Genomic DNA, 13,899 nt, shown 5'->3' with positions numbered 1-13,899 from the left:
GTCAAGTACGTTTCAAAAAATACACGACTGTAAAAAGATCCAATAGCAGTGCTACACTTTAAATATGTAGCTGTAGCTGGATTGTTCTCCTTCAAGACAACAGCCCTAAAAGTGCAGTCAATATTCCCTGATGCTTGTGTTGTGAGTAGCTCCTGTGGATTTGTTTTCGATTTTTAGAATTATTAAAAGAGTAAACGTAAGTGATGATATTTGTCAGCTGCTTGTGTAAATCATTTCAGAACTAACTCTAATTTCTGTTGTTGAAGATAGAGGTGTTCCCATCCTGTTTAGCCTGGTGTCCCACTTAAACATCATACCTTATCAAACGTACTGGATAAAACAACATCCATTTTACAATATCAATTTTATTATCTTAAAACAAACAAATATAAAGTAGAACTAGTTTACAGCAAATGGTACCACTGTGTATCTAGGCCACTCTTCAAAAGTGGCACAACAAGATGTTTGCACATTATTAAAACCTGTGTGCAAGACATATTTACACTCTTAAGAATAATTCTGCCTAAAAAAGGGGCTGTGCTAAAAAATAATAATCACTGTCTACTGGTCATGCCTATGGAGTAGCAAAGCCTTTACAGCACAAATGTCAAAGTCAACAACCAACACTGATGTAAGAATATCAGCTTCTCAAAGTCATAGGTTGAGTAGTCATTCATTTTAATTGCTTGGTCAGCTAATATATGATATGTGCCATTAATTGACATGACCTGACTTTTCTCTGGATCAGAGGAAAAACTGACCCTCTGTGGAAGCAATATAACTGATGCCTTTCAAAATTAATTTATAGATTTTCATTTGATTTAACTGGCATCTAGTTTTGAAATTAACAATGTAAACAATAAAACCCCAATTTATTTAATTTATTGTGCAGTGCAGTAACAGATCAGTAGAACCCCTCTTGTAACTGTTCTTCCTGAAACACCAACTGTATATATTGCACACATTTGAAAATGACGTAATGGCTCATAATATGAAAAATAATAATAAATTAATTAATTAAGACATAAAGTAAAAATAAAACAGTGGAACTTAAGTGCCTAAAATGGTATTGGCTTTTTCCAAGACAGTTTCTTCCAGTTCTTTCTGAGGTGCAGGTCAAACTTGGTCAAGGCTGGGCTGCGGCGCTCATGGAGGCGAGAGCAGAATGAATACGAACGTGGAGCCTGTTCTCAAAGTCATAGCCAGCATAGTCCTCCTGCATAGTCCATGAAAAAGAAGATAAAACGGTGAATAAAATAAAACTGTATTTTGTTTGTGCTCGGCCCTGTAACAAGGCAGCACACTAAGACAGCTGTATGCTCAGCTCCTCCTGTTCTCATGTCAGACACCGTCAGAGAGCGAGAGCTGTGCTCTGTCGACGTCAGCTGCACATCTTCTAAAGTCAGTGCTGCTGCAACAGACACCTCCAACACAACTGAGCTGGGTGAGACTGCACCCAGTGCACGACAGGTAATGCAGATACTATTTACTTAACTTGTGTAGACAGAAGTTTGTGCAGCCTTTTGGGACTCTGTAATATTTCATTAATGCAAAAGATGTTTTAACACCTTTCTGATATCCCGGGGCAGAACAGTCAGTCAGCTATGTGCAGATGGGATATGGCCCGCTTTGCTGTGTCATGACTTTCATGCTGAGGTCAGACTGATACACCTCACATAAAGCAACAGGCCAATATGAGGTCTCCCTCTTCCTGAGGGCCCAGAACATCTCCAGTGTCAACGTGGGGGGATAACAGCATAACCAGAGTGGGAGCTCAATGTGGGACGAGTGGCTGCTCCACCAACACAGAGTGACAGCATCTAACCATTAGGCACTCTCGATGCTCCCGGGGAGAATGTGAATTGTGACTGTCCTTGTGACAATTTGTTTTCTCACTTTCAGGATTGCCGTGCACATTTCCTAGGTCAGTGCCTCAATGGTCTGGTAGCTGAGAGGGAGAAGACAAGCCTCTCCTTGCCCATAGACAGTTATTTAATCCCAGTCTATATCTACGGCCCACAGAGTTGGTTGGCTACTGTTTTTGCAGCCGGGCTCTGCCACTGCTGTACAGGACAGTTCATTGAGACTCCTGATCTGTCTCAGAGTGGTGAGACAGAGCGTGCACATCCTAAAAACCTTTACAGGGGCTTGATGAAAAAAACTTAAAAACCAAACACTCAACTAACCACTCTCAATATTTAATAAAGCCAACGTTTTGCTAACAGATCTTCACCAGGCTTTGTCATGAATAAACTAACCGTATTAGAGGAAAACTACTGCATGCAACTACTTAAAGTTTATAAACAGTCACCAGTAGAAAAATACAACTCTCTTTGAAATCGTAAAGCAAATGAAGGAATCTACTGTACCTTGGCCTGCAGCATTAGCATGCGACCCTTCCCTGCAGACTGGAAAAAAGAGACAGAATGAAATATTTATCAGACTACGTGACTTCTCCGCCACCTCAGATAAACTAGACACAGTCTCTCTCTGTCTCTTTCACACACATAAAACTTGCCTCTGGGGAGTTCAGCAGCACACAGCCCAGTTCATAGCAGGAGTAGGGCTGAACGTAAGAGTTGGTCAGACGACCAACCTCATCCCTCACAGCCAGATGGAAATACTGCAAATGAAAAAGGGGTCAGAAATTCAGTCGTAACACAGCAGACATATCTAGTTGTAACTGTTATCACCACAGTATTGATTACTGAGTGTGAGTGTGTGGACGGTTTGACTTTAAATGTCTCCTTACATTGCATCATTAACTAGACATAAGAGTACCTGAATAGCATCTTTGGTATTGTGAAGACATTTGTTTATGGCACCAAGCAGCAGGTTTTTCAGGCCTGCACACGAAGCATCATCAATGCCCTGCAGGACTAAAACAAGAAAAAAAAATACACTCAATGACACAACAACAGACAAGGAAACTAAATTACAAAGGGAAGGTTACGTTATGATGTGTGATACAAGTGAGACATTTCGCGGTGCAGTACCTTGCGCCATTGTCTGCAGCTTGGCAGTGGAGCAGTTGGGCAGAGCTTTCCACAGATAAAGTATCTCAATCACAGACAGGATGCAGAGTTCTTTGGACAGACTGGGGCTCCTTAGCTTCTCAGCCTGATGAAATACGCGCAGACACACTTTACTGACTCTGATTGCATTTTGCAAGAATTTGCAGTACACAATCAGCTGGATACATACTCACCCTCTTCGTGGAGAACAACTCTATCTGATTATTCTTGCGTTTGAAAAGTTTTTGAACATCCTTGAAAACGGCGACGGCTCCCTCCAGATCACCTGTGGCTCCTTGGCAAACTACACAACAACAGCACAACACATGATTCAAATCAGCAGCCACAGCTGAAGTCAGAAGAAATGCCCTTAAAGCCCAGGTCAACTGTTGTGTTAGTACCTCCAGTTAAATAGGCGTAGTAGCACTGGGACCAGCGAGACTCAGTCTTCAGTCGCTCAAAGGCCTTGTAGGCTTCTCTGTAGTTCAGTTCGATCATGCTGCACCAACCTAAAATATTCAACAATCAGAAATTATGATGCAGACTAGCGCTGAGAAAGGTGGTTTGAAATCTGAGAGGGAAAATAGTACCTATTTCATATAAACACACGTGCTGAATCTCCCTCTGGTCAGAGGCCAGATCTAAGGCATCACTGAAGGACGTCAAGGCACTAGTGATCTGGCACTAGAAAGGGGAACTTTGTGGTGTGAGTTACAGTTACACTGAGACATTGTTGAGTTTTCCCCGGCCACATAGCATCAGGGTTTTATTCTTAACGTATACTTACCTCAAGCCGCTGGACTCTGCCTTTAAAAAACATGAAGAGGGAGGAGTTGGGATAGGTAGCCTCCCTTTGTTGGAGAATGGACTTGGCTTCTGTTAGGCCTGCCTGTGTGTCTGTGCCATCCAGAGCAAAGAAGGGCTGCACGACTGTGTGGTACCACAAGAGGGCCAAACTGCAGGGGACGCACAGACACTTTAATGAGAGGGAATATACTGTACCGCACAGCAAAACATGTCAGTTTCCAAATATGACACCATCTTGTGCAAAATCAGACAACAAATGCCTAATGACTTTTAATTGATTGGTTGATAAAGCAGATTAACCATATGTAACAAATACTTAGTGATTTTTTTTTTTTTTTTTAAATAGCCGGTGTTGTCAGTAACTTAGTAACTGATTTGGTAGACATACCCAAATTCGCAATGATGATGTTAAGGGTTAAATACAAGTACACATAGTTGCCAATGTATTATCAGAATAAGCAGGATTTTAAAATGATCCATTATGCAGGCATGATTGGGCACTCCTCTGCTGCAGCGACCAGAGTCAGTCTGGTCCTGTATTTAATTGATTTTTGATTTTGTTACATATATAGTCAATTACTCAAGGCTGAAAAATGCTTCATCATGTCTTATTCATTTTACAATGAGTTACTGATGAATATCCAATTAGAATCCATTATGCTTCCATTACGTTGTCATATTGAATTAGGTAAATCACATAGCTATAGCCAAAATACAGATACACAAACGTACTCACTCACGTACTCACGTAGCTAAGGGGGCCTTCATGTCCTGACTTTCACTGGCGTATGTGAGCGCTGACAGGCCTTGAAGACGGTCGCCTGGGAAGCCCAGCAGGTTCACAATCTTCAGTAGGTGCGGCGGCACCATCGAGATACAGAGGTGGAAGAGGCCGTAACCGAAGCTGACGGAACCTTTTAGTCTGTCCAGAGCCTCTGGGCTGACGCTGTCATATCTGTGGGAGGGGCTCGGCCCCGGTGAAGATGAGCGGCTGCGGTCAGACGGCTCAGAGGAGGATGCCAGGGATGGAGGCGGCTTCACTGGTTGTTCTGAGGCCCTTCTTCTGCTGCCCTCCTGCAGGTGTGTGATGTCACTGTAACATTTGTTGTACATCTTCCAGGCTTTACGGAGGATCCAGCCTCCTTTGATGTATGCTGTCGGGGGATTGAGGTTGAGTGAAACAGTGAATGCTATCCTTTGCAAGCACCTTTGCTGTTTAAAAATGTTCATTATTTTCATCGTACAGCAATAAATGTGCAGTTAATCCAAAACTACTAAAGCCTGCCTTACCTGACAGCTCTTGTTTGATGAACGACAGCACTGCAAGGTAAACCTGGCAGTCTGCAATGATGATCTGCCTCTGGAGCCGGTCCACTGCAGTCACCCCAGACCTCTGAGAGTCCGCCTGCCCACATGAATACCTCACACTTAAACACTGATTTGACAAACACACGTGGGCAAGCTAACAAAGCACACTTTGACATAATGGTCCAATTTAAAATGCTGCTTTATAGGCAAATTGTATTTGTTCCTTACACAATAGCTTCAGAAAGTAGTCAGACCCTTTGCGTTGTAAATTTAATATCAAATGGATAAAATTGCCAATTTCCCCATCAATCTACACTCAAAGTATATTATAATTTATCCGTCATGACAAAGTGAAAACATTTCTTTTAGAAATTTTTGCAAATGTATTAAAAATCTTACACTGAAATCTCTCATTCAAAAAGGTAAACAAGGTAAGGTTCAGTACTATGTAGGAGCCCATTTGGCAGTATATATAGTTTTAAGTATTGTCGGGGAAATCTCTACAAGCTTCGCCCACCTTGATTCGGGCAGTTTATCCCATCCTTCATAGGAGATCCTCTCAAGTTCTGTCAGATTGGATGGGACCGCGCACCACAGTTTTTCTATGTGGGTTAAGTCTGTACTTTGGCCACTCAAGGACAGTCAGAGACCTCTCCTGTAACCACTCCAGAGTTGTCTTGGTCGTATGTTTTGGGTCGTTGTCTTGCTGAAAGGTGAACTGGCACCTCAGTCTCAGGTCGTGTCCACTCTGGAGCAGGACCTCTCTGTATCCGGCTGCATTCATCCGTCCCTCACTTCTGACCCGTCTCCCTGTCGATGCCGCTGTGAAGCACCCCTGTATGTAGCATGATGCTGCCACCACCATGCTTCAGTGTAGCAAAGGTATTGCCCAGATGATGAGCAGCGCCTGACCTAGTGCTTGGAAATCAGACCACAGAATCTTTTTCCTCATGCTCTCAGAGTCGTTTAAATGCTTTAATTAAATTTTTCCAATTTTAGGCCACTGTGCATGTAGAAGTGGTTTTATACCCTTACTCTGATCTATTTCTCACCGCAATTTTATCACAGAGGGACAGAAGGATCCTTGGATTCACTGGCTTGGTTTTTCTCCGAACATGCAGTGTGAATTGTGGGAACTTACACACACACAGGTGTGTGTCTATCTTAACTACATCCAATCAGTTCAATAGGATAAATAAGGCAAACAGGATGCATCTGACCACAATTCCCAGAGCTACAGCAAAGGATATGAATACTTTTGCAAATAAGAGATTTCAGTTTCTGATTTTTAATACATTTGCAAACATTTCCAAAAACATGTTTTCACTTTGTCATTCAGGGTTATTGAGTCTAGACTGGAAAACAGAAATGGTGTTTTTATCCAATTAAAATAAGATCTAGAAGAGAATTAAGTGTTCAGAAAGTGAAGAGCTCTGAATACTTTCTGAAGCCACTGTACATCATGTTTATTAAATTAAGTGTTGAGGAGGTTACTCACACTCCTCTTGATCTTGTTTTTAATGGTTTCAATGACTCCGGTGTTTTCACTCTCACACATTCTCTCTGTAGCTTTGAGGTCCTCAAAGGCCATCTGCATTTTCTCCTCTTCAAACGTCATCATGGCATTCTACAAACAGCCAGATTAACAACACTGTTGAACGTTATATTCAACTGTCGCCAAAATGCTTGTGATGTGAAGCAAAAATTGTAATCCTGGATTTAATTTTGAGATAAACTGTTACAGATTTCATTCAAACAATTAACCATTTATATATCTGAGATTAGCTTGTCACGGCCTTCACTTGGCTCATCATGTTTTACTTTTAATTTTACTTTTACTTTTACTTTTACTAATGAGAAAACGTGTATTTCAAATGACACTGGGACAAGTGAGGAAGTAATTTTGATAACATCTGGCTCATTTCTGTCCGACTGCACTTATTGTAAGCAGCTTTGGACAAAAACATGAGCCCAAGAAATGTAATGTAATAATTCAAACAAATCTGGGTGAATAATGGATTAAGAAAATACATTTTCAATGCAAACTCTAATTCATTAGTCAGTCACACTTCTATTTTGGTGCCAGAAAAAAAAAAAAAAGGAGGCCTGGCGTTATGCCCACCAGACACAGAAGGGAAATTCCTTGTACCACATTATAAAACAGAGCTGCCTTTTAAAAGTGGAACTGAAAGATAATGTTAGTCAGCATTTGGACCAAAAGTGCAGGAGCATGTTGGGCCCCAACATGCTACTTCCTGACTCACCAGAAAACTGACAAAACTGGCCCCAAAGCTCATCAAAGGACTGTGGTTCCTGAAAGAGATGATGAAGAAAAGATAAGTGACACGTCAGTGAGAGACATGCCGTGTGAACGGGGTAAAGAGATGTAGAGGGCTTAAAAGGAGTTCATGGGTGGAGTGACAAAAAAGAAAAATTAAGCCACATTCCTTTTAAATCAAGTTACTTTTGTCAAACTGTGAATAAGTGCCTCAACTCGTGTCTGTGAATGTGGCTTTATAGTTGTTGGTAGCGATTTAATATATCCTCGATTCCCCCCCACCACCACCACCATCACCTAATCTCTTACACCCATAATACAACACACAATGACAGCTTAATGTTGCCAGCAGGAAATTGGTTAATACAGGCAGTCACACGTCCGTTCTCAGTTACCTCGTATGTGTATTTCACTTCCCTCCATCTTTCTTGCCGATGCAAACAAAACAGGATGACACCTACAGCTTAACGCAATTAGTGGAAGAGGTGACATTTAAGAAGTCGCCGGGGGTCAGGACCCATAGGGGCTGCCCTTCTGTGGCATCAACATTCAAGTTGAAAGCGATCCCTTCCCAGAGATTATCAGCCCTTATGATGACAGCACAACATGACTGAGGAAGGTATACAGAATCCTGCAACCTGCAAGTGGACTGTGGTCGGGAGTGTGTGGGTCAGGTCAGAGCAGGGGCTGCCAACCTTTTTAACTTAATAATGAGCCCCCCTATTTTATTTGAATAGGCATTAAAAAGTAAAGGTTATCCAGTAATCAAAACAAAAGTTTCCTGAGGGAAAACGCTACATAGATGTTTATTTCAGCTTTCCTCTCCCGGTTTACAGGTTTAATCCTTCCCATAAATGCAACTTTGTTTTCCCGAACCAGCCATCTGACAACATCCATGTTGTTGTGATGTGTAGAAGCTGAGCCAAGATGACATACTGGACACAAACCTGTTCAAAAGGAACTAAAAGCCAGTGAACTTGCATGACAGGAATGCTAGCCTGTTAGGCAAAACAAGATGAAGATGGCCTCAACAAGTGCAGCAGCCTGTCCTCGAACATGGAGAGCGGTGGTGTTACAATAATGAAACTGCTGGAGCATCGCAGGTCACATTATGGGTGTGGATATTTGCTCTGGGGATTTAACCAGGATTCATCCTGCTTGTGACCACATCATATGGTGTTACACTAGACAAGCGTGACAAGGATGTTGGGGTGTTTTTTTTTTTTATTACAAAGCTAAGCACAGACAGTGCTGAGTGGAATCCATGTCTTGATATGGTTGAGCAACATCAGATACACCTGTCATAGCATTTAACCCCCCCTCCCCTGTGAAGGGTATCACTGTACGCATCACTGAAAAATCAACATGGACAGATCGGAAACAGACACACAGACCTGTATGTTCTGAAGAGCTCGTCGCTCTCCTTGAAGCCATTGTTGAGGAGCATATTGATTCCTCTCAGAGCCAGCTCTGCGTCGTTTATCCGGTCCGTCTTCTCCTCCTCCACGCCTCCCGGGGCTGAGTCCGCCGGGTCCGCCATTGAAAAACCCGATACCGGAGATGAGGAACTGAGCGCGGCCGGGGCACGGAGGGAGGGAGGGAGGGAGGGAGGGGACGCGTCTGGTTAGTTTACTCACAGACAAAAGACTCTCAGCCAGTGGCGCAGTTTTGAGCAAACGCAGTTAAATGCATATTTCTCAAACGAAGAGGCTGACAGGCGGACAGGTCCGGGTGGCTGGAGGCCGACAGCATGAGGGTGTGAGTTAGCCGTCGCTCGTCCACATTCCGCCGCCTGACTGGTGCGTTTGAGTGCTCAGACCCAGACTGTGCATGAGAAGGTTCAGGCAGGAAATGTGATGCCTTCAAGTGCTACCGGAATTATCGCTTTTTTTCCGATCAGATGGACTGAAACCAGCACTGCGGGACAACGAAGTTATGAACACAGCGATGGGGCTGAATTAGTTGTAGAGTCGTGAGTATGTTTTGGTGCCAGAAAAAAAATTAAAATAAAATAAGAGGCCTGGCTTTGTGACCACCAGACACAGAGGGGAAACTCTTTGATCCACATTATAGAACAGAGCTGCCTTTTAAAAGTGGAAATGAAAGATAATGTTAGTCAGCATTTGGACCAAAAGTGCAGGAGCATGTTGGGCCCCAACATGCTACTTCCTGACTCACCAGAAAACTGACAAAACTGGCCCCAAAGCTCATCAAAGGACTGTGGTTCCTGAAAGAGATGATGAAGAAAAGATAAGTGACACATCAGTGAGAGTGTGTGATATTCTCCGTAATTAAGGTTGGATTACCAACTGGGCAAATGGCAACTGGCCAAGGGCCCCAGACCCACAGGATCCCCAAAAGCCCCAGGTTCTCTGCATATAATTTAATCAATTGCAAATTTGTCAGAAGTTTGCACCGCACACCTACTTTACCAGCGATGACTGGTCCTCCATCCTGCAGCCCAGTCTTATAGAGTGGCCCCATGGCAAAATCTACTTTTAAGACATTCATTGTTTTGGTTTATATTTTGATTTCTTTACAGTTTTATATTTGTCAAAGCACTTTGAGCTGCATTCTGTGTATGAAAAGTGCTATATAAATAAAGTTTATTATTATTATTATTATTATTATTACATTAAGCTCATTTGTTGTAATATTGTGTTTTATAAACATTTTTCCACAAGTAATTGACACACAGAAAACGTGGGGAAAGGTTGTATTATTCCATGACAGAATAACTGCAAGGCTGAAACGAATAGTTCTTTTCATTATCAATACAGCTGACAACGATTTTCTTTATGAATCAATTGATTGTTCAGTGTATAAAATATAAGAAAAAAGTGGAAAAACAACATATTCAAAGAGCTTGTTTTGTCTGACAATAAAATAAAAAATAAATCCCAAAGATGTTGAGAGGACTGTCATAAAAAACTGGGAAAACTGGCAAATATTCACATTTGAGAGGCTGCTACCAGTGAATTTCCAGTATTTTTTGCTTTAAAAAATGACTCAAAGAACTAATCGTTTATAAAAAATGTGTTGCCATTTGATTTTCTGTAAATCATCTACTTCCATCTACAGCTCCAGTTCAAGCTGGCATGTGTAATTGGAGTCAATATGTATTCAACAACAAATCTATAAGTTAGAATTGTTGTGTGTCCATTTATGTGCTTTGTCTAGGTTAATAGTTTTTATGTTTTTCCTAGTAAGTAAAATATTTAACCACATTGGTTCAACACATCTTCTTACTCAGTTAGAAATTTCACCTATATTTTCACTTTTTCTGACTTTATTGCGGATACAAATATTATTTAATTTGACAGCTGTTACCAAACATGTGAAGTAGAGGATTAGACCAGATTACAGGTGTCACAATTAGTTACTTGTTCTGTTTTTTTGGGATCAATTATTTTTCTTCCTAGCTATTACAATTTCTGACATATGTATATACCGTGAAGCATCATTTTTGGTAACACTTATTACAGGATGTGATAAATCTGGAGGATGGGTCACAGGATCTGATGGATCACAGAATTTGGTGCAACACATGTAGACCAGTGCGCAACTGTCATTGAGAACCTCACAACAAGTCCGTGAAGGCAGCATAAGAGGGGGCGTGGTCTGTTTATCTTGACAGCCAGTCAGCCAATGAGATATGAAGAACAAGTTTAATTTTTTTTTTTTTTTTTTTTTTTTTTTTTGACAAGTTGGCAATAAAGGACCCAGCAAGTTTCAACTGGTTTCTTTTATCAGATTATACGAATATTATGATTCTACTAGGGCCATAAAAAGTGTGTGAGCACTTAGAAGTTTACTACTGAACAACACTTGAGCTAAAATAAATGTAATTCAAGCTTTTTACCAATAACCCTGCTCCTACAATGTAGGCACATGGAGATAAATTGGCATTATAGGTCAGCAAGTAAATCTAAATAATAACAATTTTCTAAAAAAAAACAAACAAAAAAAAAACAATAAAACCTATTTAAAAAGTTGCAAATGATTTTATCTAATCTTACAATCAAAAGTATACACAGGTTGCTGAGTACAATTCAACAATTAATCCCAGATTTCTTAAAAATCATGTGTTAGTACATGAAATAATGTGAGTTGTCACCATGATCACAAGTCAAAAGATATGTTTCAAGACCTACTTAGGGCACATTTATAAAGAGCATTACTTGGACCAATTACAAAATAGTTTACACATCAGTGGTCACAACACAGCTATGCATGTACAAACATGTCCAATTATCATGCTTTTTTTTCATTTTACTTTCAGCTTTATATTAATATCAGCTAAATGGTCCCAAACATGACTGACCAGAATTGTGAGATTTATACTAATGGCAACTTCAGTATATTGGATTTTCAACTTAGAGACAATGCTCCATAAAATTGATTACATGCTATTTGCTGGTGTAACTGATGTTAACAGCCTCACAGAACATCCTCATGCATGCAAAAGGAATGCAAAATGTAAAATGAATTCAGAACAACAGTAATACAATATGGGAAAAACCACGTGAGTTCACAGCCTGTCTGAAGAAACCGTTTCTTTTGAACTTGTTAAAATGCAGAATTCTGCATGCAGGCATGTGAATGTGGATATGAAAGAGCTTGGCAACCCCTGAAATGTCACTGAAGTAAGCACCCTGGGTGTAAACATAATTATTCTGGCATAAACTTTGAGTTCAACAAACAAAAAAATGACTAATAATGTTGATCTCCATCAAAGCACCGTCACAAAAAGCATCATTTGTTTTCGTAAAGTGCTGGGTTGCTCATGCTGCAGCCCTGACAAATCACAAGCATATTCAGTAGCATTTGATTGTCAACAGATAATTAATGGACCAACATATCAGACTGTAAAACAACTGTTAGAATATGTTTTTCATGGATTGGTGCCATGTTACATGATTTATCACAAAATAAATACACAAGTGTTTAACAGAGCAGCAATTATTATGAAACTATAAGCAACTATAATATCTCTATTTTACACACACTCACATTCACACACTCACACTGTGAAACACACTCCTCATAATATATACATTCTTACATACAAACACATTCTCTGTCTTGGTAACAGATTGCACACGACTGGCTGTGATGTGGTCCCAAGGCTTGTTTTTATGATGATACAGTGAGATGTTTTTGTTCAACCTGGACACTCTTTGAGGTTGACTGGACCAAACACAGAAGAGAGCCTCTCGAAAGAGACCGCGTCGTCGTTGATCCTCATGTCCTGGATGCATCCCACAAAGGACGACGTGACAGGGAGCGTCTGCTGAATTGACATCTCCGCTGCAGGAAGGTACACGAGAGAGAAACGGCGAGTGATTTTATTGTTCCAACTTTATTTCCACAAGTTCATGCCAACGTTTTGCTGTGGTGTTATCACATGTTATTGATATGTACACAAAAATAAAAAATAAAACCATAGGGAGAAGATTAAGTCTCAGATTAAGAGACTACCGCTCACCAGGAATGCCACCCACATACAGGGGGTCTTTGGTCAAAGTGGTGGTGGAAGATGGTGGTCCAATCTTGTAATTGTCCACTGTGTCCACATGCAGTTGCACAACATTTTTCCTCTTGATTACTAGAAGACAAATGGAAAGTGGCCTTATATAAATCATCATTAATAACAGCATCCTTATAGGCCCTAAAAGCAGTTTTAGTTTGACTCTTATAAAGCGACTGTGTGTGATTTACCTGAAATCTTATGAAACATTCCATCACATAGAGAAGCTTTTGGCTTCACCGACACCATGAATTCCCCTTTTCCATTGCTAACTTTTGCCACCACCTGTGAATGGGAGCATGTCCAAATATAGTGTCACATGGAGAGGCAGCACACTCGAAGTAAAGACACATGTTCAGTCTAGGATAACTTTAGGATCTGTTTCTGGTGTGTTAAAGATGGAAAACAGAGGCCAACAGCAGCACAGCAGTTTCTGTTTATTATGTAGGCTTGAAGACACTTATATGATAAATTCATCGTTGGGGTGAGAGCAACCAAGGAATTTTTTTTTTTCCATCAAGTCCAAATCCATCAAGTATATTCATTTTTCAAAATATTACCAAAAATGTGTGTTAAGAATTCATGGCCGGGAAAGCAACAACAAATAGACTGTCTAGTCTCACCTCTCCTCTGAGCATGTAGATACTGAGATAGTGGCCCATCGTGTGTCCATATTGGATCCTGCTGGAATCACCAACATGTAGCAGGAGTCCAGTCGGACTGCGTGGACGAATATTAAACAGCAGCTCAAAACTGGAGCCCACAACGAAGGAGTCATCTAAAATAGATAAAACAAATAACATAATGGTTGCCATTCTTGGCAATGTTACAGATATAATCTAGACTGTAAGTATGGAAACAATGAGCAGTATCTGTTACAATAACTGCTTATAACCTCCCAAACTATGCTCTTCATTTTTCAATGTAATGCTTTTTTCATACACTGAAATAAAAATAATCAA

At 40.7% G+C, this 13,899-nt stretch overlaps 2 protein-coding genes across 5 annotated transcripts in view; both read right to left on the bottom strand.

Moving 5' to 3' along the window:
* Positions 1-345: 345 nt before the first annotated feature.
* On the bottom strand, positions 346-9,265 carry LOC139628640 (tetratricopeptide repeat protein 39C-like). 3 transcript variants are annotated; one of them, XM_071490511.1, is made up of 14 exons: positions 8,802-9,265; positions 7,394-7,442; positions 6,628-6,756; positions 5,112-5,226; positions 4,570-4,975; positions 3,802-3,970; positions 3,605-3,698; positions 3,416-3,523; positions 3,209-3,318; positions 2,997-3,120; positions 2,782-2,879; positions 2,519-2,623; positions 2,370-2,408; positions 346-1,216 (listed from the first exon to the last, which is right to left on the bottom strand). In XM_071490511.1, the coding sequence occupies exons 1-14, from the start codon at positions 8,945-8,947 to the stop codon at positions 1,127-1,129; spliced, it is 1,782 nt and encodes a 593-aa protein (XP_071346612.1). In that variant the 5' UTR covers positions 8,948-9,265; the 3' UTR covers positions 346-1,126. The 3 variants fall into 3 exon arrangements, with proteins under 3 accessions (XP_071346612.1, XP_071346614.1, XP_071346613.1); XM_071490513.1 differs by lacking the exon at positions 8,802-9,265 and having other exon boundaries at positions 4,562-4,975; positions 7,394-7,416; XM_071490512.1 differs by lacking the exons at positions 6,628-6,756; positions 7,394-7,442; positions 8,802-9,265 and adding an exon at positions 5,647-6,417.
* Positions 9,266-11,305: 2,040 nt separating this feature from the next.
* LOC139628637 (laminin subunit alpha-3-like) overlaps positions 11,306-13,899 on the bottom strand; it is a 53,569-nt gene continuing 50,975 nt past the window's right edge. For both annotated transcript variants that reach the window (XM_071490502.1, XM_071490503.1), the window contains 4 exons: positions 13,561-13,715; positions 13,129-13,222; positions 12,896-13,015; positions 11,306-12,717 (listed from right to left, as the gene is read on the bottom strand). In XM_071490502.1, coding sequence (XP_071346603.1) covers positions 12,572-12,717; positions 12,896-13,015; positions 13,129-13,222; positions 13,561-13,715 — 515 coding nt within the window. In that variant the 3' untranslated portion in view covers positions 11,306-12,571. The remainder of the gene's footprint in view (positions 12,718-12,895; positions 13,016-13,128; positions 13,223-13,560; positions 13,716-13,899) is intronic.

The sequence above is a fragment of the Trachinotus anak genome, unplaced genomic scaffold, assembly GCF_046630095.1.
Source record: "Trachinotus anak isolate AG129_WGS33_773 ecotype Australia unplaced genomic scaffold, CSIRO_AGI_Tana_v1 ptg000012l, whole genome shotgun sequence".
Lineage (NCBI taxonomy): Eukaryota > Metazoa > Chordata > Actinopteri > Carangiformes > Carangidae > Trachinotus > Trachinotus anak.
Note: the sequence above shows the minus strand (reverse complement) of the source record. Positions and strands in the feature narration are given on the sequence as shown.

What these genes read in the sequence shown, in the direction of transcription:
- LOC139628640 (XM_071490511.1), bottom strand. Translation starts at nt 8,947, where the DNA reads ATGGCGGACCCGGCGGACTCAGCCCCGGGAGGCGTGGAGGAGGAGAAG. An exon ending in AGTTGTTCTCCACGAAGAGG is followed by an intron (nt 3,121 to 3,208) that starts GTGAGTATGTAT and finishes GTATTTCATCAG; the next exon opens with GCTGAGAAGCTAAGGAGCCC. An exon ending in ATACCAAAGATGCTATTCAG is followed by an intron (nt 2,624 to 2,781) that starts GTACTCTTATGT and finishes TTTCATTTGCAG; the next exon opens with TATTTCCATCTGGCTGTGAG.